General features: G+C 35.8%; 1 protein-coding gene across 8 annotated transcripts in view; it reads left to right on the top strand.

The window, feature by feature from the left end:
* mark3a (MAP/microtubule affinity-regulating kinase 3a) overlaps window positions 1-25654 on the top strand; it is a 106315-nt gene that overhangs the window by 2168 nt on the left and 78493 nt on the right. For all 8 annotated transcript variants that reach the window (XM_028822099.2, XM_028822097.2, XM_028822098.2 and 5 more), the window contains exons 2-4: window positions 13691-13876; window positions 18516-18569; window positions 22493-22541. In XM_028822099.2, coding sequence (XP_028677932.2) covers window positions 13691-13876; window positions 18516-18569; window positions 22493-22541 — 289 coding nt within the window. The remainder of the gene's footprint in view (window positions 1-13690; window positions 13877-18515; window positions 18570-22492; window positions 22542-25654) is intronic.

Raw genomic sequence — 25654 nt, 5'->3', positions numbered from 1 at the left:
ATTATACAAGTGATACTATCTGTAATGGGTTCTGTTGTTGTTTTTGAGTCGGAGTATTGACGTAACCATGTAAAAATGGAAAGTTAAAACTTGTAGCTTTATAGGTGGATTTGTTAGCCTCCACAAGTGCCTGCTTTAAACCTCTTGTCTTTATTCATCCATTATATGAATCCACTTTATCCTGAGCAGGGTCATAGGGAAGCTGGAGCTGATCACATCAAGCATAGGGCACAAGTCAGGAACAATTGGGCAGGGTTCCAATCCATCACAGGATGAACAGACACACACAAGAGGACCAGTTTTGTATCTCCGCCTCTGATCTACCTAACCTGCATGTCTTTGGACTATGGGAGGGAACCGGAGCATTCTGAGACCCACACAAACACGGGTCTCCTCCATGTGAGCCCTCATCTCCTTGTTGTGAGGCAGTAGTGATACACCACTGCACCACCATGCTGCCCACATCAGTTTCTGAACTGCTTTTCCTGGTGAGGGTCAAAGTTGCTTAAAATATAATAGCAAACACAAACATGGATCAATAAAACAGTTTTATTAGAATTACTTGCATTCTTATAATACCTATAACACAATTTATAGTGTCATTTATTTAAAAAATATACCTTAAAGATACGTGTGGGTTATTGAAATGCCATCTTGTATTTTCAATGTAAAGTATTCAAGTGATGTGCTCAGTTTAAAGGTTCTGTTATTGCTGAGTCAGTAGTGACAGAACTGCGTTTAAGAATGTAAAGTTAAAACTTAAGTTGTAACTTAAAAGGGGGATTTGTTGACCACCAAAAGTGTTTGCTTTATGTCATTTCATTTTCATAAAGTGCTTTTTCCTGGTGAGGGTCACAGTTGGTTCAAGCTTTATAATAGCAAACAAAGCCATTGGTCAATAACAGCTACACACACTATTTCATCAGAATTAAATATTTTCTCACAATGCCTGTACTACAATTTATGCATTTTCATTTATTTAAAAGTGTACATTAAAGATATGTATTGCTTAATGAAATGTTGTATTTTTAATTTAAATGATACAAGTGTTGTCATTGCGGGTGTTTATTTAAAAAAAAACTGCTTTTGTATCAGTTCAGCCTAAAGGCAAACAGCTTTATTCCCTTTTGCAGATAGCTTGGTATGCTGGCACGAATTTGGGTTGTGGTCTTGTGAATTTAATGTGACAATAATCAGGTGGATGTTTCAGTTTCACTGTGGGAGAGGGAAGTTCTAAATGTTGTTCTGTTTTCTGTGTCACTTGCCTGACCTACAGCTTCAGAGAATGCACCATCAATAGTGAGGCAATCGTGAGCTTTGGTTGGAAGCATCTGTCAAAATTACACTGTTGATCAATTGGTTCTCTCAACAAAAGCTTAAAAGCTGCCTTCAATTTCATGTCATTTGCCTCACAAAATCAACAATGAAAGGGACAGATTTGTTCAAGAAGTACTGCTTTATCATGGTAGGTTTCCATTTTAGCATAACAAACTTGAACTCATGTCAGAAGCATATAGAGATTTATAATAAATGACATCGAACTGTACGAGTGTGCTTCTAAGTGTAGTTTTTTTTTTTTTTTGCAGAAATAGCCTTATAAAGGGTGTTTTATTGCACTTTAATGCTTTAATTCCTAAGCATGTTCATGCATTGATAAAGTAATTTGATAAGTAGCTCACCTGTTTCTGATACAAAATATCTATTAATTTAGTTTTATTTGATAAAAACTTTTTTTAAGTGTGCTTTGTTCAAGTCCATTGAGTCAGGTTGGTTAGCTAGTCCCTAATTTGTCACATGATCCCATCCATTTGACTTTAAAATTGTCTTTCTTCAGCTATATGACTAATTAAATTTAGATTCTCATGAGCATTTCATGGCAGAACCATAGAGCCTTTCAAAGAAAGCACTGTCATAGAGAGCACTATCCAAACCAAAGAAGACAGAGCAAGTAAGCAGATCAAGAAACTCTGAGAAAAGTAACTGTATGAAATCATAATGTAACATTCACATTCTTGGCAGAGGTTGCAAAGTATATTGTCATTATTTCTGAATTTAAAAAAGATTAAAGATGCAGAGTAAAAGCAAGAACTTGTGGCAGCACGTTAGTCATTTCCTTAGTTCACTTATGCTAAATTTTCTTAGAAGGCAAATCTGGAGTTTGTCAATACATTTTCCAGTTGCACTAGAAAATCTGTCACATTAACATGTACAAACAGACATATTTACATATATGGTAATTTAAAATGTTTTTATTAACTTCTCAAGAAAGATGTAGCCACCTTCTGATCTTCTTTCAGTATTGTGTCCTAGTTTCCATTACTTGTGTAATCATATGGTTTATTTTTGCCTCCAGTGATGGCTGTGAATCAGTTTTGCATCTCTTGTTCCATTACCAGAGGAAGCAACAAGGGCAAGACAAACACCGAGTACTGCAACATGATATAAGAAAAGGAAATTGTTAGACAGATGTTTGTGTTAATTTTAAAATTTAAATGAGCTTAATTAACCATAATGCAGAGAGAAGATCAATTTAACTGTTGAATCTGAGAGATGAAGTAAGGAACTTGTAACTTATATAGGTAAAAGGTGTTAAAAGTATTATACTTACTTACCCAAAGATCTGATTCTGTTTTAGGGTTATTAATAATATTTTGCCAGACATTGTTATTTGAAGAAGCAGCTTAACTTTAATTACCGAGTGTTCAGGAAGAATACGTTTAAGGAATAAAATAAGGTAAGGTAGGATAAATCAAAAAAGATCGTTATGAGGGGATAGTTGTATGTCAAAAGCTGACAAGTACATAGAGTGGAGACAATGAAAAAACAGAAAACTGATGAACACTCCCAGAACAAGTGAATACTGTGAATTTCCCATTGGGATTAATAAAGTATCTATCTATCTATCTATCTACTACTTCCTGAATCCTTTGAGTTAAAGAAAGGACTGCAGCATCTGTGTAACTAGCTGAAAATAAAGTTGCAGTAGCTTGAGCTTTTTTACATACCTGTTGATTCAATTTACAAAACATGATAGAAAGCAATTGTCATCCCCAGTTTGATAAACAGAGCAGCTGAAGTGAGATATGGCAGTAATTTGCTTACAAGTACAGATGGGTTATATGGCCAAAAATTAATATTACCATATAATTAAAAATTATCTTGATTACTGTATATATTATGGTATAATCTGTGTACTTTTACTTTTTAGATTCAGTCCAGTTTAGGTGCTACTGTTGGCCCAATTTCATAGGTTAACAGAGGGTAGTTTTACTGTGATGTTTGTTTTCATAAAAACATTTTTAATCACCGAGGTAATTCCAAAATATCTGTACTCTACCAAATAATAAAATAAGATGAACTGAACAAGAAATAAACATATTGTACATACATTTAAGTATGTAGAATCTTGCAAAATGTATATACTCTGTATATTATGCAGTATAAAATGAAAAATATTGACAATAAGAGTATTCACAGATTTATTATTTCCAATTCCTCTGGTGGGTCAAGTGTCAAAACATTACACTTTTGGACCTCATCGTCACAGATTTTAACAATACTTGGCATGCTGATTTGGTCATATGAGTAACCCATGGAACTGAAGTTAATAATAATAATACATTTTATTTATTCTTAGGTGCCTTTCTAAATACTCAAGGACACCGAACAATAGATGAAACATACAAGTTGCATGTGTTTTGGATCAATATTAAGATTTAAGCTAGCAAAGTTTGAACTTATTTTGGGTGTTCGGGGAGCAGAGATTATGACTTTTGACTGGCTATATCTCCCCAAATATAAGTTGCACAGAAATAGTTCCCAAATTGTTGTAAAACTCTTTCTTTTCTAACTCAATATTTTATGGAAATACTATGCTATTCCCAAAATGAAAAATACCAAGTTAGAAGTGATTATAATATTAAAAATTGACTAACGAAAAAAACCTGTATTTTAAAATTTGATATTTGGTTTTTAAGTTGTTGCTGAGATATCATTACTTATCTGAAGTGTGCATCAAAACCACAGTTCCCTACAATGCTGTTGAATCCCAGTTAGTTTTAATAAATCCTAATAATCCTCCACTAAGACTAAAGCCCAAACTAGCAGTGAAAATATAATTTTAATTAAAAATTACAGTTAAAATTGAATAAAGACAATAATGCCAAAGTAACTAAAACAAAATAGAAGTAATAGTAAAATCGGAATAGGTTTAGTTTTTCTCTTCAGTTCACAATTTTGACTTAATGAGAGACACTGGTCTACTAAAAAGGACCTTGAATTAAGTAAATCGTATTTGAGATCATGCACTCTTTCATTGTATGTTTTCAGAAAATCTAGATCAAGCCTTTCCTTATAAACCTGAAAAACTAACACAAAACTGAACTGAAACTGGATGTGCTCTTAGTCCACTAGAGCAGTGATTCTTAACCTTTTGTGAGTCATGACCCTTTTAAGAATCTAATAACTATGGACCCCCTTCCCCAGAAATATTCACATAAACACAGCTTTGCATGCAATGAATATAATGTACTTTATTTATCAAGATTTGATTGTCTCATACATATTTGACATACACAAAGGATTATGAAACTTAAAGTAAACAATCTAAAAAAACACTCATTTTTTTAATGCAAAAAAAAAAAAAAATGGCCACTCATTATAATTATGAAATACAATCCTCTTGCACAAATTAAAACGGATCTACTACTGCTACGTTTTCTACTACCATTACCATTACTACTACTATTACATATACTCTAAATCAACAGTACCGGGCTGTATAGTGAATATAAATATTTTTTTATTTGACTCTCATGTACCCCCTGAAACCAAGGGGGTCCACGGACCCCAGGTTAAGAACCCTTGCACTAGAGTGAGGAAAGAAATTCAACTTTGGTGGAAGCATGTACAAGCTGTACTGTTTGAATGGTAAGGTGGGAATGTAAACAATGGATACACTCTCAATTTGTACTCCATGAGAGCCATTGCTGCAGCAATTTGCTTGAAATTGTGTGTGTGTCCTGTTTCTGTCACAGGTTCAACTACTAAAAGCTTATCCTGAGGATCCATGACAAGTGTATTGGGACAGTATGGGAATGAGTAGAATGAAGATGTCCAAAGTTCAGACTCAACTCTCCAGTGCTGGGCATAGTTTCCTCAACACATCCTAGCCGTGTGCCTTCATCTCCAGATGTTGAGGGGAGAGGCCATAGGTTCAGGTTCGGAAGGGTCTGCTAAGTCAGTACTGGGAAAGTCAGACTAACAGATCGGTTTGTTCTTAGGTATGAGTTTTGGTAGTCTCACTGCAATTTCTACAGATGCGCTGACCTGGCCTTAAATTGAGACTTGGGTGATCCTGTATTGCTGTCTCGAGCACATCTCTTAAAGCACAGGTTATCTTCTAAAGATGACATTTGAAAGGGTTGGAACAAAATTTCTGATTGAGTCGAAACAAATTTTCTATAGAAGACATTGTGAAAATGCATGCTGCTGCAACAAAGACAATGCTTTTATCTCCACCAGGTATTTGACAGCATCAGTTATTGATTGATTACTCCTGACTGATTTACACACCTCACTCTTCTGATTAATGCAGGGCAGTGCATTGGCATTTATTAGCCACATTGGAATGGGCTCTTTATACAGCATCCATTTTGATGTGAAATAGTATGGCAAGCACAGGTGTCATTAATGAAGCTTCCCTTTCATTTCAGTGTAGCATAATTGGAACCTTTAATTAATGTCATTACTTACTCCTGTGCTTGCCATACTATTTCATGTCAATATGACTGCTATGAAAAAGGCCCATTAGTAATATGAAATCATGTGATGCCACCTATAAGTAATGATAGCTAAGGAATAACTCAAAAAGCAAAGACCAAATTTTCTAAAAATATTCATGACATTATAAGCTAGCTTTAGTAAAAAAAAAAAAAAAAATGACCAATTTTAAAAAGTAGTTTTTTTGCTATTCAGTTTTTAATATTATCACTGATAACATGGTAATTTTTCATTTTGGGGATAGCATAGTATTTAAGTAAAATATAGAGCTGGGAAAGAGCTTTATAGCAAAATGAGAACCATTTCTGTGCAACTTATATTTAGGGAGATATAGCCAGTCAGTAATAACCCCTGCTCCCCAACAAGTTAAAACTTTGTTAGCTTAAATCTCCCTTAATATTGATCCAAGACATGTGCAATTTCGATTCCATGGGTTACTCATATGACCAAATCAGTTTAGTTAATATCTGAGACGATGAGGTCTAAAGGTGTGATTGATTTGACATGGAATTAACCTGGTGTCCTATTGTTTAAAATAAGCCAATCCATCTAAACTAATATTCATTTCAAAAAATATTTGTGAACATTAAAAATTATATAAAGACAAAACGAAACATTTCTCTCCATTGACTGAAAATACTGTCTCTGCAGAGGCTATCAAAAAGTGAAGGGATCTTGAACATACTTTTCAGTTTTCAAAATCCTCTTTCTACATAAATTGATGTTGAAGGACAATTTTTAAAAAATAGTTTCTAATGAAGAAATGTCCTTATTTGTACCCAACAAACCATCTTCCATTCCATTGCTTTCTAACCATGAAGATATACAGCATGTGAAAGTCGAAAGATGTAAAAATAATGCTTATTGTTGCTGATTTAACTTTATACTTATTTTATACTTTTGTAAAAATTCTGTTGTGCTCAATGTTCCTTTGGTGGCCTAAGCATGTGCTTATTTTGCTTAATGGTTATAACCAGACTTCCTTATTATTATCATAATACCTGCATGCCAACATTAAATAGCATCCTGATTTCATTTTCTGTTGGTAGTGCATTTGGTTTTGTAGTACTTTATTTTGTAATTTTTCACATCTCTGCATTAATTTTAGCTCCTTAGTCATTTAATGTTTATAAAACACATACATAAGCATTGTGTAGAAATCGTGTTAATTTATAGTATGATAACCACACAAGCTTGAACTGACCCCTTCAGAAATTGATAGGTTTGAGTTTTGATGAGAAAAAAAATATAAAGTTGTTTCATCATGTCATACAAAATATAATCTACCATCCTGAAGTATGACGAAGGATGGTCAGTCACAATCAGCTGATTAGTCATCCTTGAAATGACTGTGTATTGTCCATTTAAGAAAAGATACAGATCATCTCCAACTGTTAGCCTCTTTTACTCTTCCTCTTCAAGGCAGATCACAGACCTCTGGAGGCTTTACGGTACACCTTACAAAGCCGTACTCTATGTAATTAATTTCCATCATATTTTCCTTTTTTTTTTCCCCCACTTGATGTAGATGCTTAACACAAGAATCTCTTACTTCTGTATTCTGAATACTTTTGTATTCTTTGTATTTTTCTCTCAAACTAGTTAGCCAGCTTCAGTATGAGCAGAGTAATAAGTGGTTGATGTTCATGTGATAAAACAGCATTATATTCAAAATGAGTAATGCAAGACTTCCCAGTGCTTTTTATAGGCTCAGAACATAATTGGAGTGACTCACACAAATGTAGGCTTGTGTGCTTATGCTTGTGCTTGGTGCAAGGGTTTTCAGCATGTGTTAAAAGGTCTGTCTTCTAGATTGTTATTCCCCTTTAAAATATGACCTGCAGAACGACAGCCAGTTGGAGTTTTTATTCTTTTAGAGTAAAAGCTTTCATTTTGTGATAATTTTCAAGTCAACCAGTATTTTTTTTAGTGTTGGTACCAAAGTCAGAATTTTAGTATCGATCCGATATTACTAGTGTGTTTTTAAGAATAACATTCTAAGATAACAGAATCTTTTGATGTCTTACAATAGCAGATACATTTTATAAGTGTAAATGGTTTGTAAGACACTATTCTAGGGTTGAGCGAGGTGTAAAAATGTGAGGTTTATCAGTTGTCTCCTTTAACATTGTTGATTGGCGATGTTACCACTAGGGATGGGGCATTACCACTTTTAGCTGAGTAAGCCAGCATTTCTTTTCTGTAATTCCTGCAATTTTAAATTTGGCCACAGGGTACCCTGATTCTTAATAACCACAAGGTATGAAAGTACTTTGTTTAATATGTAAAGCACAGATGGTTAAATTGGTCGTTAAGAAGAAATTAACCTTGGGAATTTGGCAGATCTTTGTCTTCCTATCAAATTAGCATATGAGCTGACAGATTTAGTCAGAGTTGATTGTTGAATAAGCAGGAAGGTGGTTGTCACTAGATTCACAACTGATACATTTGCAAAGTCTTTTGCATGTACACCATCCGACGGACTATGAAAGTTTAGCCAATGCTGCTAGCACAATTATTGCCCTTTTTGGATTTAGAAAACATACTAAATGGGCAATGCAGCATGGGCACAGCATAACTTTTATTCACAGTTCTGTGAACTCATTGTAATAAATTGTTTCCTTTATACATTCTCAAGTTAAGTTTTAAAGCACAAATGTCAGTCTTCAACTTATCCCAAATGAGAACCCCTGTTTTAGGCTAAAGTAGCCAAGAAAGGGAATTGGACAATATTGCTTTCCCAGTAGTGGAGAACACTGTCTCTGGATATTGGCTTCAAATAGGTACACCTGCACAGCATGTTTATTGTCATGGGTAGAATGAAGTTTCTTGAATGTCTCCTTAGAATAGTGACGGTACCAATGAAAGACACAATATTAAAGAGTGTGTGTGTGTATTTGCCCTTTTTGTTTTATTAATATTTGATATTTTATCCTACTGTCAGATACAAAATTGTGTATTAATAGTAATTAGTATGCACAGACATTAAGAGCAGGTCACTTTAATAAGTGGCCCTTTTATATAAAGCGGGGTAGGCAGTGTTGGTTCTGGAGTGCCGCAGTGGCTGCATGTTTTCGTGCCAAACCAGTTTCTTAATGAGAGGTCAGTTATTGCTGATGCAACACTTATTGCTCAAGCAACCTTTTGATGGTCTTGCTTGTTAAAGTTCCCCACACTTAACTGCTTATTTCAGTCTTAAACAGCTGCATTTGCTATTTTAATGGCTCCTTATTAGCAATAAAATGAAAATGACAAAGGAGCCAGCAGTTCATCTAACTTGCTTCCATTTTCACCTGTGTGGATTTATCATGCACTGTTTGGTTTAATAAAATACTTAAGAGAAAAATGTTAGACTGAAAATTATCTTTCTTAGGCTTCAGATCATTTAGATGATGTACTTGGACCGGCAAAACAAATCTATGATATAAAAACCTAACATTACAGGCTATTAAGCCATAATATTAAATAAGGTCTGAGATTGGCAGGAACTAGTTTCTAATTAAGCAATTGGGATGGAACGAAAACCTTCAGCCTCTGTGCCCATCATGGAATGACATTGCCTACCCCGATATAAACTGAGACACCATGAGTCTTTATGTGCTTTGCAAATAAAATCACTTAATGTTCTTAAGGTTGCGTTGTAATGGTCTAAGTCAGGGGTGGGCAAAGTCATTCCTGGAGGGCTGCAGTGGCTGCAGGTTTTTGTTCCAACCCAGTTGCTTAATTAGAAAACAATCCTTGTCAATAATTACATTTCATGGCTTGTTAGAGCTTTAACTCTGCTATGTCAAGTCATTCTCATATCCTAGATTTTTTTCCCCCCATTCTAAGGATATCATTCAAATACTTTGAAGTGTAAAACAGATGGATAATTCTCAATCCTTCACTTTTTTCTCTTTTTCCTTCCAAGTATTTAATTAAACCAAATACTGCACGATAAATATACACAGGTGTAAAGGGTAACAAGCAAAACAGATAACTGCTGATTTCTTTTGTCATTTGCATCTAATTGCTAATAAGGAGCAATTAAAAACCGAGAATGCAGCTGTTTAAGACTTAAATAAGCAATAAGGGTTCAAAATCTTAATGAGGGAGATAACTAAAATGAAGCAGAAGTGTTTCTAGAGCAATAAGTGCTTCTTATTAAGCAATTGGGTTGGAACAAAAACCTGCAGCCAATGCGGCCCTCCAGGAATGACTTTGCCCACCCCTGGTCTAAGTATTATCTCAGTATTATTAATGACAATCCACAGTAACAAATTAAAAATTTGAATCAACTTACTCTAAAAGTGTCAAGTTTTGTGGTGTTTAAATTGCTAGTATAAACTTTTATAAAATTGGCCCCTCCTATCAATTTCTCCACATAAATTACATTTTCTGGTTTTAACCCCCAAAACTTACAAATGACAAACAGCTTTGTTTGTGTTTGAGATTTATCTGTACTTGACAGAGAATTAAAGGCCTGTGCAAGCAAAATTTATTCAGGGTTTTAATGTATCAACAGGTAATGCGAGCATGTGTCATTGCTGCAGAAAATAAGTGCATATGTTATATCCAAAATAAAATCTCTTGTACATTAAAGAGTTAGCAGTCTGTTCACAATATGAATTGACCTAGTGGCATTTTATGATTAGAAAAATGAATCTGTACTTATTTTTGTGTTAAATGTTTGTGATAGACATATGGATGTTTTGATATTAATGCAAGTAGGTAGTGGTTCCTTCCTCATTAGAGGTTTCCAAATGCAAGGTTTGACTGCAATCTGAACCTGATTATGCATCTTGTAACTCAGGTCAGTCCTCAAGCAAATGAAACTTAGTGTTAACTTCAATAACACAAAGTCTACTAAAGAGATTTGAAGCTTTAAATTTTATTTAAAATATTAATGTTGTGTGTAAAATGTATATGTTAACTTCACATTTGCATGTGACAGCTCTAGCTGAAATAAAGTTAGTGTTCACACAAGGTTATCCCAGGTACAAAGGTCAAAAACATAAGGAAATCTAACTGGTATGAGAGTGCCATGTGTTTAATATGGATTGTTTTGCACAGCTTGTGTCCTTCTATCTCAAGTGAAAAACAATCCTCTTAAGTATTTCCACTACTACATTATTTTCCTGTCTTTTTGTAATAGAAGAAAATTCAAATCACTTACTGACATACTTTCTCATTCATTATTGTTTGGCAATATTTTGTATTTTAAGCCCAGTCCATGTTTAAATTTGAAGCTTAACTTTCATGTCCAGTACTTATTTAGTGCTCATGAAAACCCTTAAGAGAGTGACCAATACTGGGTACCCTTAATGTATGTTCTTTCTACATCCTCTGATAACTATGGGCTAGTTGTTTATAAACATACAGTATATTACTGTTTAAAGCAACTGACTTTATTTCCAGTGGAACAGTGATAGTGGGGAGCAATGTTTAGAAGAACAGTCTTGTCGTTAATGTCAGTTGTACCTATTAGAATTCTATTAACATGTACATTGCCCAGTATTGTCATAGTCATATCTTGTTGACTTCCTCTTATTGAAGTGTCACTTTCTATTTACACCTTGTAAGTGCAATTTTAAAACTGTTTAAGTGATTTTTTTATTTGTTTATCAGGGATACTTACCTAATATTTAATTGGCATCTTTTAACATAAATGAACAAAGCATACAGTCAGGTTTATCAGAATAAGCATGTTAGCAACAACCATGTTGTAGAAAGTTACAGAAAAGGTAGTCAACCTAATTAAAACTGTATTGAACAGGGCATATGTTGCATTTTTTAGCTTTTTTTATTATTAGATGTAACAATCATGTGGGTTTTCTACTGCTGTTAAGAATGCTGTCTGGTTGATTGGTAACACTAATTTTGCCTTATGTGCATGCACATGCCGGCTTGTTCTAGCTTTGAAGATGTTGCACAGTCTGTGCCTTTAAATAAAGTTACTTTGTCAGATATACAAAAATAATACATTTAGGAAGTATTGTTTGAAAAGAAATCAGTATTGAATAAAACCCTGAAAGGAAGCTTCTACTTGATACTGGGACTATATAGCCTAAGATCACACAAAATATTTTCATGTATTAAAGATGTGTCAGATAAGAATTAATTCTGTGAAAAAAAAAATTGAAATAAACTTGGTATTTATACATTTCTACAATGTAAACAAAGCTGAATTATTTAGATCTAACCTTAACATTTCACTATATATTCTTGAAGACGGCTGTCAGTGATGTGGTATGCTAATAAAGAATTGTTGATTGTTGATCTGTGAGTCCAGCTGCTATGACAAAATGAGATATTTTGAAACAGCTGCCCAGTGTGTTCCTCTGTTTTTGGCTAGTGCTGATGATTCTCATTCGCCTCCTGCTGTACTGACTGAACTGTGAAGTCCAGCTGGTAATGTGCCTATGGCCTTCTTCCATCATTTTAGCCACGGCTCTTGCATTTATGTTCAATTAGTGGATTTTGAATGGAGGAGCAAGGAGGGATACTATGTCGAAAAGGTCATCAGTCGTAGCATCAGTACTATTAATGTTCTTTGTGAGGTCTGAGTCCTCTTCCTTTAGGATTTACTCAATAAGCAGTTGGAGCACGAGCTTCATATATGAAACACTTAGATGTTCTGTTGGGAGAATCCTATGTGTCAAACTAACCAGAGGATTTAGCGCCTTATGGACAGACTGTAACACGTACATGAGGTGTTTTTTGTCAGTAGATCATACCTTTGAAATGGCCTTAAGCTCCAGCACTCTCCCAACCATTTTTTGATTAGACACCCATCAACCTCTGCTGCCCCCCTTTTCCTTTCTCATAGGTGATTAGTTAGTTTCTGCTTTGGCAAATAAAACAACCCTTGAGTTTCTGCCAGATCTGTCTGCTTTTTCCAAGAACAAGAGAAAGCACTAACCACTTTCCTATACTCAACTATGAATCTGTTAATTCCGTTGTCTCTTCTTGCTCTCTCTCTCTGTAGAGAGAACTATATATTCATTTGTATTTGTTTTATTAATTTTTTTATTACTATTATAACAATATTAATTTCATGTAGTAAATTTGAAGTTTTGTCATGTAAAATGTTTATTCACTTGCCAGTTGTTAGGTGGAGCCATTGTCTGAAATATTGCATGCAAGTCCTTTTTACTTTGGTTTTTCATTTACTCGGCGACTGTCTAGACAATGTTCACTGTGCTCTGTCATTATGCATACCTGGCAGTCCTCTGTAAGCCCCTAGGACGACAGGACATCCTCAAGCACCATTCAGATGAGTTCTGCTGATCCACCAGAAAAAACAGTTTGCAAGCATTTGCTATGTAAATTCCATTCTGCTTCAATGTAGTTTCTAGTAAGAGTTATGGACAGTTCCACTGTCCAACTCAACGTTTAAGAGGTAAAGTAACTCGCGTCCTTCAAAGCAGCCTTTAGTTTTGCTCAACATTCGTCATAGAGCTGCAGACTAGGTACTGCACCATTACTTGAGTATTTGCTAGCCCCATCGCTTGAGCATTCTTTCTGGCAATTTTCATATTCAATCAGGTGGTATCTTTTGAGGTGGCGGAATTGATTTGTTGTATTACCAGTCTTTGTAGGTACTTGGCAGTGGCATATCTTGCATGCTGGGTTTATCTGTGTTTAGTCTGAGTTGTGATCGAAACTTTTGATGAAGTGTCATTTTTTTGGCATTACTATTTTGTTTGCAGCACAATTTCCTCATCAGCTTCAATTAAAATTCTATTTGGGACTGTGTCAAAGGCCTCTTGAAAGTCTGTTATACTGTATATTGTTTTAAATATGAAATGTTACTTGACATACTTTATAAATGTTTAATATGACCAATACTTTATTTGCTGCACTTATTAAAACAAACAAAGCAGTAATTCCTACAGCGTTCATCTAGTTGTCTGTCTTGTCATTTCAGCATACATCACAAAGTGATGGTCGTTGTGAAGTGTCATCTCGTCGTCCAGGAGCTCGCTGTAGAAACTCTCTCCAGTCCTCTGCAGATGAGCAACCTCACATTGGCAATTACCGTCTTCTCAAAACAATAGGCAAAGGAAACTTTGCTAAAGTGAAACTAGCAAGACATATCCTTACTGGAAGAGAGGTAAGAAATGTTTTATATGAAACATGGTTCTTGCACTTCAGTTAAGGTGGCGTATATTTGCTCTATAAGAGTATCTAGTTAAAATATCTTCATAGACATCTTTTTTTTTGTAATGCCTTCTTAAGTTGTTAGAATATACTCAAACAGTTTGCAAGCATTTGCTATGTAAATTCTATGAATGGGTACATTGTTTGTAGGCTGTCCATAGAGGATGGCTACTTTCAGTCTCAATAAAAATGTAATGGTTAACACTTGGCATCTTTCAAGGAGTACTATATCCAAAATATTTTTTGATCTGTTGCTTACCCAGTGTTTGCAGTTATGATAGAGAAACATTGTTTTTATGGAGAATGAAGAAGACAAAATTCCTGATACAGTAGGCATCAGTGGGCACCAATGCTGAACGTCAGGAAAAAATAAATATTTGTCAAATCATAAAATGGAAAGTTTTTAAACTTTCATTGTAAAAATATGAAACACATAGTACAAACTTAAAACACATTCATTCTATCATATCAACAGTGATTGATGATGCCATCGTATCAAGTTTTCTATATCTTCTGATTCAGCATAAATTAAGCATTACATAAGTTATATTGACATTGCGGATTACTTGAGGTATTATATTTTATAGTAAAACCGTTAAGACAAAAATGGAAATATATTGTTACATTTTCATAGTACAGACAATGCAGATGGAGAGAACGAAAAACAAAATCCTTTTTTTTTTTTTTTTTTATATATATATATATATATATATATATATATATATAAAGTTACAGGGTCTGTGGTACCCTTATTTACCAGTCTCTTCCTGTAGCACCATTCTTTACTGTTCAATTAGAAATGTATAAAGGATCATCTGAAACATATGTCTAGTATCATTCCACGTTATAGTACTTCATTTTCCTAAGGGCACAATAAAGTGTGAGGACTCAGGCTGCAGAACTCATGCCACTGTTATCTCTAACCTGAGCATGTGAATGATCGTTCATACATTTAACAAGTATTCCTTACAGATGTTATGTGGTCAATCGCGACAAGATAATTGGACTTACAAACTAAATTAAATTTTATAAAAAATGTAATAAAGCAACCTCTCAGGGTTGGTAGCGAGATTTTGCCCCAAGTGGAGGAGTTAAAGTATCTCGGGGTCTTGTTCACGAGTGAGGGAAGAATGGAGCGTGAGATCGACAGGCGGATCGGTGCGGCATCCGCAGTAATGCGGGCGCTGCATCGGTCTGTCATGGTGAAAAAGGAGCTGAGCCACAAGGCGAAGCTCTCAATTTACCAGTCGATCTATGTTCCTACCCTCACCTATGGTCATGAGCTATGGGTAGTGACCGAAAGAACGAGATCACGAATACAAGCGGCTGAAATGAGTTTCCTCCGCAGGGTGTCTGGGCTTTCCCTTAAAGATAGGGTGAGAAGCTCAGTCATCCGGGAGGGGCTCGGAGTAGAGCCGCTGCTCCTCCGCATCGAGAGGAGTCAGATGAGGTGGCTCGGGCATCTGATCAGGATGCCTCCTGGACACCTCCCTGGTGAGGTGTTCCGGGCACGTCCAACCAGGAGGAGGCCCCGGGGAAGACCCAAGACACGCTGGAGGGACTATGTCTCTCGACTGGCCTGGGAACGCCTTGGGATTCTCCCGGAAGAGCTAGAAGAAGTGGCCGGGGAGAGGGAAGTCTGGGCATCTCTGCTCAAGCTGCTGCCCCCGCGACCCGACCTCGGATAAGTGGGAGACAATGGATGGATGGATGGATGTAATAAAGCAAGTCAATTACTGACCAGTAAGCATGTAGCATGGAATGACTGGAAAGTGAACCATCTTGCTTTGAACCAGATCATATCTATGTAGTTACAAAACCTAAAAAGCAATCGAATGTTTGTTGACAAAAAAAGATTGAGGATCTAAGCAAGAATGTGAAGTCAGAAATAAAACTTGTACAGCAAAAGCAAGTGTCACCAAATGAGGTAAAAATTTTACTACTTGGTTTTAGTGACTGTGAAAATAAATTCTAGGATATTCATGATCATTTTGCCAAATAAGTTAAAATACCAGGTAGCTGGTGATGTAAGAATTGCACCTTTTTGTTTGAGTGTGTATATTTAAAAAAAGAAAAAATTTAAAAGTTTGCATACCTCACTCACTTAGTCATTGAATCAACTGAAATAAGTTTCAAAAATTTTTATGTATTAAATCTAGGAATGAAAATGAATCAATTCTTAAAACTGTTGTTATCATAACAGCTTGTGACAGTTTCTGTTTTTGGCGCCATTCAACAGTTTTATATGAAAACAAGTTAAATTTAAACCAGATGATAATGTTTACCTTGAACGGCGCATCAGTCATTCAGGTTAAACAAAAAGGTGTAGCTTACTTTGTGGATTTCCATTCCACAGTTATCATAGTGACATTGTGTGGCACATCTTGAGGATCTGCATATAGATGGTGCTTGGAAAGACAATAACCTGATGGGTGACATTGAGTGAATTGGCCTTTAGGAAATTCTCAATTTTCTGCAGATCATCTCTTGAGAAGGTAACATTTGAAGGACTTGCCAAAGCTGCAGAGGCAAATGTGATTGCATATAACACACTAAACAAGGTTCAAGGTAGTGATTAAGAAAAAAAATAGAAAGTGGAACTGTAAAGACATTTTCAGATTTGTTTACATTTACTAAATAACAGGATCAGTTCAAGAAGTTATTTTCACTTTTTTGGACATTTGTGGGGCATTCCAGACCTTGGGTTCCAACTGTGGAAGAAGATCTATTCTAATGAACAATATAAAAATATCTAGATAATTTTTAGATGCCAAGCATTTGGAAAGAGTGATAAGAATTATAAGTTCTTTACAGACTGTTAATGTCAATAGAGTTTATAAGTTATGGAAGACAAAGGTTGGAAGAGAAACATTTGGAATATTCAGTGAAATTTTAAGTAGAAATAAACTTTTTATAAAAAAGACTATTTTATCAATTTAGTAATTTTTCGATAGTTAACACTAAATATGTTAACAGTAAATAATTTTATATGTGATATTTTTGTGCTATAAAAAGAAATGCATTGGTTATACTGATGCACAAAATTTTTTGATTTTTAGAACTTGTTGGCTCACACGAAAAAAATTTGTATTCACCTGGCCACTCCTTAGAGGGGACATTGTCACTGACCCCCTTCCGCCCTCCTGACTAGCATAGCCACAAAGCACAACTGTACAGTGTTACTATTGATGTTTTCTGGTGGTGATTTTGAATTGAAATGCAAATAAATGGGTAGAAGTCGATTGCTCTGAAGAAAGGTATAGGCAAAACATGGCACGGACACAGCCACAACATTCAAGTTAGAGTGCTTTTGCGCTTGTTCAGTTCAGTTTTCCAGGGTAGTTAGCTGCTTGAAATCAAAGTATAAATGTACATTATGAATTTTTTTAATACAGAGGTATTTAGACTGACAAATATATTATGACTTGTCACTGTGAATTAAAAATGAGCCATCATCGTTATGGGCCAGAATACACTGATAGGTCACCACAGCAGACAGAGGACAAAAGAGAGTTAAGAGCGAAACAGGAGAGCAGAGGGGAATAAGGGAGAATTTATAGCCTGTTAGAACAATCTGGAAGAGAAAAGGCCATTTAGCCCAGCAAAGCTTGCCAAGCCTATGTTAGTTCTTCCAAAATATCAAGTCTAGCTTTGAAAGTCCTTAAAGTTCTACTGTCTACCATACTACTTGACAACATATTCCATGAGCCAATCATTCTCTTCGTAAACAAGAACATCCTAATGTTTGTGTAAAATTTACCCTTAATTCTGATTATTTCAAAGGGCAACATGGTGGTACACTGGTAATGCTGCTTCCTCATGGGGAGACCAGTGTTCATGTCCTGGGTTCTCTTTGTTTGGAGTCTGCATGTTCTCCATGTTTTGTTTGGGTTTCCTCCGGGTGCTCCAGTTTCCTCCTGCAGACCAAAAACCTTAAGATTAGAGGAACTGGCATTTCTAAAATGGGCTCAATGCATTTATGTGAGTGTTTTTGCCCTATGATGAACTGGTACCCTCTCCAGAGGTTGTTCCTACCTCACGCCTTACTTCCTCACAACCCTCCTCATGATAAGCAGTTTTAGAGATAGATAGATGGATAGGTGGATTATTTGAAAATGTTTCCCTTGCCTCTGTATTCACTGTCACAGAAAGATTAGGAGAACATTTTGAGCCTCATGTGCATAAGAGTTGCCCATATTTCAGTTGCATTTTACAGTCTCCTAATAGTGAGTATTTGAAACAAGATTTCTTTTTAAAATCTCATTGATGGGAAGACCCAGTTGAAACAATGTACTGTATAAAAAATATGCCTTTGAATTTTTGAAGTACTCAACATGTATTTACAGGATTTTTGTGTGTGTTGCGGTAATTTTGTGTTTTCTTGAAAATATTTTACAGAGTGATTGCACATCTTAACATCTGCATTGGCCATTCATTTAATTTTGTTTTAGCCATAATTGTTCATGTTTGTGCTTCAGTGAAACTTTTAGTAGAAATGTATTTTCATGCTCTATAGTGATAGACTGCTTTTTCATGCTTTGCAGTGTTTTGGTTGTCAAATTTTGCAACTAAAATGAAATTATCTTTTTCAGGTTGCAATAAAAATAATTGACAAAACACAGCTAAATCCTACTAGTCTACAAAAGGTAATTTTGTTTCATTAATGTATGATATTTAATTATGTTAAATAACACATCTACATTTAGCGTTTTTTTTCCCAGTAATCTTAAGATTTCAAAACAAATTGTGATCATGTGAAGGTTTTCATTTATAGGGGTCGTCCATTAATGTCCTCACACTTTTGGCACAAAATTACCCCCTCCCTCAAAAATCGCCCATAATCACATTTTGCCACAAATCTCCTAACCTTCTTTCAGTATTGACAGAACAGCAGCCATACCACACTTGAGAACAGGTCATCCACCTGAAGCTAAGCATGTTCAGGCCCTGCTAGTACTTGGTTGGTAGACCAACCAGGTAATGCTTGGGTTCATGTTGGAAGAGGTGTTGGCAAGGCCAGCAGGAGGTACTTACCCTGTGGTCTGAATGGTGATCCAGTTCCCCATTGAGGTGATTTGGACACAGTGCTGTAAAAATGCTGTCCTTTAGAGGCGATGTATAACCAAGGTCCTCACTCTGTGATCATAAAAGATCCCTGGGCATCCTTTGTAAAGAGTAGGGTGTATCCTGATGTCCTGGCTAAATTGCCCACCTCAGTCTAGTCATTCTGGCCCCCTAATCATTCTGTCTCTAATTAGCTAACTCTCTCACCCCTTCACCACCTAACTGCTAATGTGTGGTGAATGTTTCAAAAATCGCTGCTATCGCATCATGTAGGTGGATGCTACACATTAGTAGTGGTTGAAGTGGCTTCCCACTAAATGTGTAAAGTACTTTGAGTAGTGAGAAAAACATTACAGAAATGTAAATTATTATTGTTATCACAAACTTGGGACATGACTACCCCACCCCTTACCCCTCCAGAGGCAATCAAGTGAACTTAATGCTGTCAAAATAACAATAGAAAGCTTTTGTTAGGCCATGTTTTTTCTAAAGCAAATTATTAGCAGTGTGCACAGGTTAAACATTAACCACACATCCAGCCAGTTTATGGGCACTTTACTTTTACTTAATGAAATAACTAGGCCTACATGTAGATGCTAGTCACATGCTATATACATTGGTGGTGCACTGACTGATGACTTGGCTCAGAGTATGCTGCTACAGCAATGTTGATGTTGGCTTCTGCATAAACCCAAGACTTGAAAGTGTAACTAACTCTGACCATCATCAGTATCAGTTATTTTTCAGCTTTGTGATGTCACAATATGTCAACACCCACTCCCCCCTTTGTCAAATAGTGTCACAAAAGTCGTAACACCATCACAACCCCAGTCAGTTATGGATGGCCCCATAGTGGCATATTAGTATGGGAACAATAGGAATATTGTTGTTGTCAAGGATTTGGTCTATATTATTTGATGATAAAATATGATTGATCCTACCGGTACTGTTTATTATCTTAGTAACTACAGCATTCAGTATTCTCACATAGGCATTACTAAACAGGTTGCAATACAGTATTTTAGCAAATGAATATTTCTGATTAAATTCATCTTGTTCTTTGTGTAGTGATGAGCTTTTAGATTTCAATGTGAAATGTGCTTTCTCTTTGTTTACAATAATTGTTTGAGGTGTGTAGTTTTGCCACTTTTACAGAAAACAGTTGCATATGCAGATAAATTACTTCAGTAATGTTTTTTTTCTTATTTAAAGATAATATTTTGCAATATTTGTATTTTTTTTTCTTTTTTCTTTTAAATGTTATGCCAATGATGGCACTAAACCAAGACATTTTATACCTGCATGTCATAAAAAAATAGCAGCATGATTTTATTTTGGGTTTTGGAGAGACGGCAGTTAACTACACAGAGTTTTATGATGTGCTAATATATTGCCCATCATGAACACACATATAGAATCTTGGTGAGAGTCAGATGATCATCTCTCTCTGTCTCTGTCTCTCTCTCTAATGAAGTTTGGCTTACTTTTTTCCCTTGACTAAAATATAGATTTGTCCAATGGTGCTGTAGCATGGAATTGAAGAAGCCAAAATGCAGAAATATGGTGTGTGTTATTGGCATATTTCAAAGTGTACTATTTCTGTTACCCATACTGTAGGGAATGATATAAATAAAAATGAACACATTTAATAAGTAACTAAATTAATCAAATTAAACTTCCTTGTACAATAGATTGTTTGTGTAGGCATAGTGTATACATTTTATTTCTCACTTTTTTGAGTGAGCAACCCACACAATTTTCCATTGGAAAAAGAGATACTCTGGAAATGGTACTAAAACTGTCTTCCCATCTATATGGCAGAGTGGTGGCTCTGAGGCAAGGGTCTGCACTGGCAATCGGAAGGTTGCTGGTTCGAATCCCGTAAATGCCAAAAGAGACTCTGCACTGTTGGGCCCTTGAGCAAGGCCCTTAACTTGCAATTGCTGAGCGCTTCGAGTAGTTTGAAAAGCGCTATATAAATGCAAAGAATTATTATTATACTGCAAGAGAACTCCTAAACTGTTGAATAGATTATAGATCATAGTTTTTAGATCATACCTTGTATAAAATGTTTGATGAAAGTAAAATTAATTTTGTCACTTCTTCAGTACTAGTTAAACTGTTTTTTTCATTGTGTCAGAATGTGAATGAGCTTACCTTCTAACTACGTAGCACATTATATTACATTTAGCGTTACTTTTTAGAAAAGTTAATTTCAAGTCCAAATATCTTATGAAAGTCTTCTAACCGGTTTGTTGTTAGTGGTATAGATGATTGTGGTTCTAAGCTGTAAAACAACGAATCATTGGCACAGATCATTACTGTTCCAGGTCCACCCTTATCATCTTATGGCCATACCATCATGATTATGCTTATGTGCGGTTTTCACAAAATTCTGTTTGAACTTGAACGGCAGCATTGTGGCAGGGAAATACTCTGGAAGTGACACTCTACTGTATTGACAGCATGTTCTGGGAAAAATGTTAACGATTTGCTACATAAAAGCTTTCGGATTCTCATTTTGTTTCATAAATTTCAGAAAATAATGAAATGAATCGCATATCTCTGTATCCACTCATTTACCACTAGAATCGCCGTGCATTTCTTTCTTGGTACTGTATCCACTAAGGCTATGCCAAGTGGATTCTGAATTCTTTTGAACTCGCTGATGGCCCTTTAGCTCAGCATGCTGATAGTGTGTCCATATTGTCTTACCACAAAGACAATATGTAGGTAGTCTAAAACTGCTTGAATGTGTGAAAAAATTAATTCCCTAGCACACAAGTTGTTTGCATGTATTTTCACTTTAAATGTTAGTATGTTTTCAATAAAAAAAATGTTTCTAGGGTTCCACTGCTTCTTAACAAACTTATTCAGTATTTATTTTTAAAAGCAAAACGTCACATTTCAGTCAGCTGGGCACATAAAAGAATACCATATGGAGCCTCTTTTTTGTAGAAATAGTTGCATTTACTACCATACATATTGCTCAGGGAATGTAAACATTTGTAAACGGCAAGCAAAATGTTGGTTTATCTCAAAACAGTCTACTTCAGCAGTCGGCACAAATCTTGGCATCTTTCATAACATTTCTTACACCTAAAATGGTGACTCTTTACACACTTGTTTTATTGTATGTGCAATTTGCCTGAGAAATGTTTAAAAAAAAAAAAAAAAAAAAAAAAAGCTTATAAATAGCCACAGAGGAAGCACTATGTATGGTATGAGGTCCAAAATTGCAAAGATCACTGCCTTGCATTGTTGCATCAGAAAACATGTTCCTCTCCAGCAGCCTGATGATTTAGAATCTCTAGGAGAGTAAAGTGAATTTACACCAAGTTGAGAGAAAATTTATTAGTCAAAATGGAATTTGAATGCATATAGTAAAAATTGTCTGGCAAGATGAAAAGTTCCTATGGCCAAAAGAAAAACTAAGTACTTTCTGTCCTATGCTGTTCTTGAGGAATGCTCACGATAACCTTCTTCATATTCTATTTGTTTTCAGCTCTTCAGAGAAGTACGAATAATGAAGATTTTAAATCATCCCAATATAGGTAAACAATTTCTTTATTTTCTTAGCACAAGTTAAAATTGTTGTGCTCTAGAACAATAAACATTTTAGATATGGACTTTTGTTTTCGTTCACCTGCAGTTGTAAGGAGTGCCTGCTGTTTTCCATTCTTGGGCTCCATTTGGTCTGAAATCATCCAATTCTCTTGTTAAATTTAAAAAGAAGGTTCATAAGCTTCAATTGTGTAATTGATGAATAAACCCAGCAACATATGTTTGCCTTTCAAGTGTATATACGCAAGTCCAGACCAGTTATTTTTCGTATTAAACCCACATTGTACATTTTCTCAGTATCGGAATATTCTTAGCTAGGGATGCTCCAATCAACTTTAAGGCCGATACCGATTTCATGTTACTAAATTGGCTGATTGCGATGCCGATTCTTTTTTTTTTTTTTTTCCCCCCCTTTAATTTGTTTAAAAAAACTTTTTACCCTAAAACTTTTTTGTACGCTAAAACTTGTACAAAAATATTAATCTTCAATACATATGACGTAAAAGAAAATGCTTCTCATTACAAGCTGACATATTGTTTTATTTTTTCTGTAATATACTTATCTGAAACAAATTTAATTTTAAAAAGTTCTTTTCACCATTTCTCTAACAAAAAATATATACATACTTACACACAATTAATTTATACTGGCAATTAAACACAGCTTAAATGTCAATATACAAGCATTTACAGATTTTAATCATTAATTGCACTAGTTTTTTAATAAAAATAAATTTACTATATAGTTTTATTCTTCAGTGTACTAGCTAGACATTTGTAATTCTTGATTAGTATTTATAAATATGGATTACCATTTTAATAATGAAGTACTTATTTTTTTACCAAATCTTGCTATGCATAATGCACACTAAATCTGTGTTTAAAAAAAACAAAAAAAAACTATTGTACAGTTTTGTCTTCAGTGTACTAGCTAGACATTTGTAATTCTTGATGAGTAATTATAAATATGGAAATCCATTTTAATAATGAAGTACTTTTTTTTTTTTTTTTTTTACCAAAACTTATACTGCTTGACACAAACAAACAAAAAAATAAGCACACTACAACTCTTTAAAAAAGCAGCAAATGTATGAAATGTTCATGGGATGTTTATCATGTAGACACAAGACTAACATGCTTAACAAGTATACAAGTAAAAGACCATTTCCTGTTAAGATAACAAGCCTGATGTTTACTATGCAGCAATTTCAAATTCATCCTTATCTTTGCTTTTGCCGTTTAATGCAACTGTTGTTATGGTTCTGCCTTTGTCCAGAAACTGGTTCATAAGCTTTATAACCACAGTTTCGGAAAGTCTTTCTCCCGTGGGGTGACTGGGATCTTTTCCTGAATATGTTCAAACACAGTTGTGTAGGGTGTGACAGGAGCTTCCACTTGCAGTTAAAGTCACTTCAGTACACATGTACTATGTGAGCATGCCCGTGTCTATCAAACGAAGGAAGCTCTGCAGTCTATTTGTGACTTTACGCTGTAGAAAGATAAGTAAATAAATCAAGGTAAATAACATTCGATCGGGCTTTTATGTAAGTAACATATAAATGTTTTTATATAAAGACCATCACAAAACATTATCACAAAGAGGGCTTTGCAAGACACCTTGGCAAGCTCTGTAAGCCCTGCTTTTTCTTTGAAGGACATGTGTGGGGCAGACTGACTGGCAGGATGATGCCCTTCCTGTGACTGCATCCAAACAGTGCTGTGTTTCACCTGGTGCCTGGTGCAGCTGCATTGTTCTTATACAGTATGTGAATGGATGTTTCTGTGACAATGCAGGTCCACTTCACGCTTCCATCTTCTTTATAGGAGCCCTGAACCCAACACCGTCAGTAATGTCCCCGAGATGAGCTGACAATTGAGGACACTTCTCAAATGAAGCCAGGGGATATTTCCAAAAAGTGCTGAAGTGCTTTTATTAAAACAATAATCACAGTGTCCAAAGAAAAAGTGCAGTGCATCTGGTTTCAATAAATAAATCATAAAACAAAGTGTTCAGTGGGGATAAAAACATCAATAAATAAACCTGTTAAAATGCAGTCTCACTCTTCCCGATCACGGCCGACCTCCGTCTCTTTCTCCCTGGCTCACCCATTACTCCTGCAGCCGGCGGAGACCCAACAGCCTTGAGCTCCTTTCGGCCGACCTCCGTCTTGGCTTCCATTAAGGACATCACTGCCAGACCGTCCAAGGTTGGCTCTCCTCCCTTCATCCTTCGCGCTCATGCAGTCATTCCTCGGATACCTCGGGAGGACACCTGCCTTGCTCACCCCACTCCAATAGAACATTCAGTGGGGCGAACTAGCCCCTAGAGCGCCACAACCTAATGCTCCTTCGCGGGGTCCCAGCTCATGCTGTCTCCTCCTTACAGGCGGCCAGATTGGAGCTGCTAAGACGGCTCTTTCACATCCTTTAACCTCCTTTTTCTTCCTCTGTACATCTATTCATCTATATCCCCCCTTCCCTGATGTCCCGTATATATAGCCCAGTCTCCCTGCGCCTCCGTGGCAGCAGCGCCTTAATCACACACCACAGGTAGCCAATGAAGCAATTGAGAACACACGTGCAGATGCGACTCGCACCAACTACCTCATTAACTCCCGCAGTCATGCAATCGCGCCAACAGAGAACGACACGGCTATACGGATTTTAAACCCGTATATTGGATTTTGGGGTGGGGGGCTTGTTTATTGTGATTGGTCAGTTTGTCGATCATAGATTAAGTCTTTTGTAATGAAAATTGGCAGATTGAGATTGACAGGCGATCAGTTGGAGCACCATTTCTCAATTTTTTTATCGACAGATATTAATTCTATATTATGTATTTTAAAATGTTGCCATTCTTACATAAAGGGTGGAATGGTGGCTCTGAGGCTAAGGATCTGCGCTGGTATCCCGAAGGTTGCCGGTTCGAATCCCCGTCAATGCCAAAAAGAAATCCTACTCTACTGGGCCCTTGAGCAAGGCCCTTAACCTTCAATTGCTCCAGGGGGCCTGTACAATGGCTGACCCTGCGCTTAGACCCCAAAGGGTATACGAAAACTAACAAATTCATAATACGAGAAATTGTATAAGGTGAAATAAAGAA

Source organism: Erpetoichthys calabaricus, chromosome 16, assembly GCF_900747795.2.
Source record: "Erpetoichthys calabaricus chromosome 16, fErpCal1.3, whole genome shotgun sequence".
NCBI lineage: Eukaryota > Metazoa > Chordata > Cladistia > Polypteriformes > Polypteridae > Erpetoichthys > Erpetoichthys calabaricus.
Note: the sequence above shows the minus strand (reverse complement) of the source record. Positions and strands in the feature narration are given on the sequence as shown.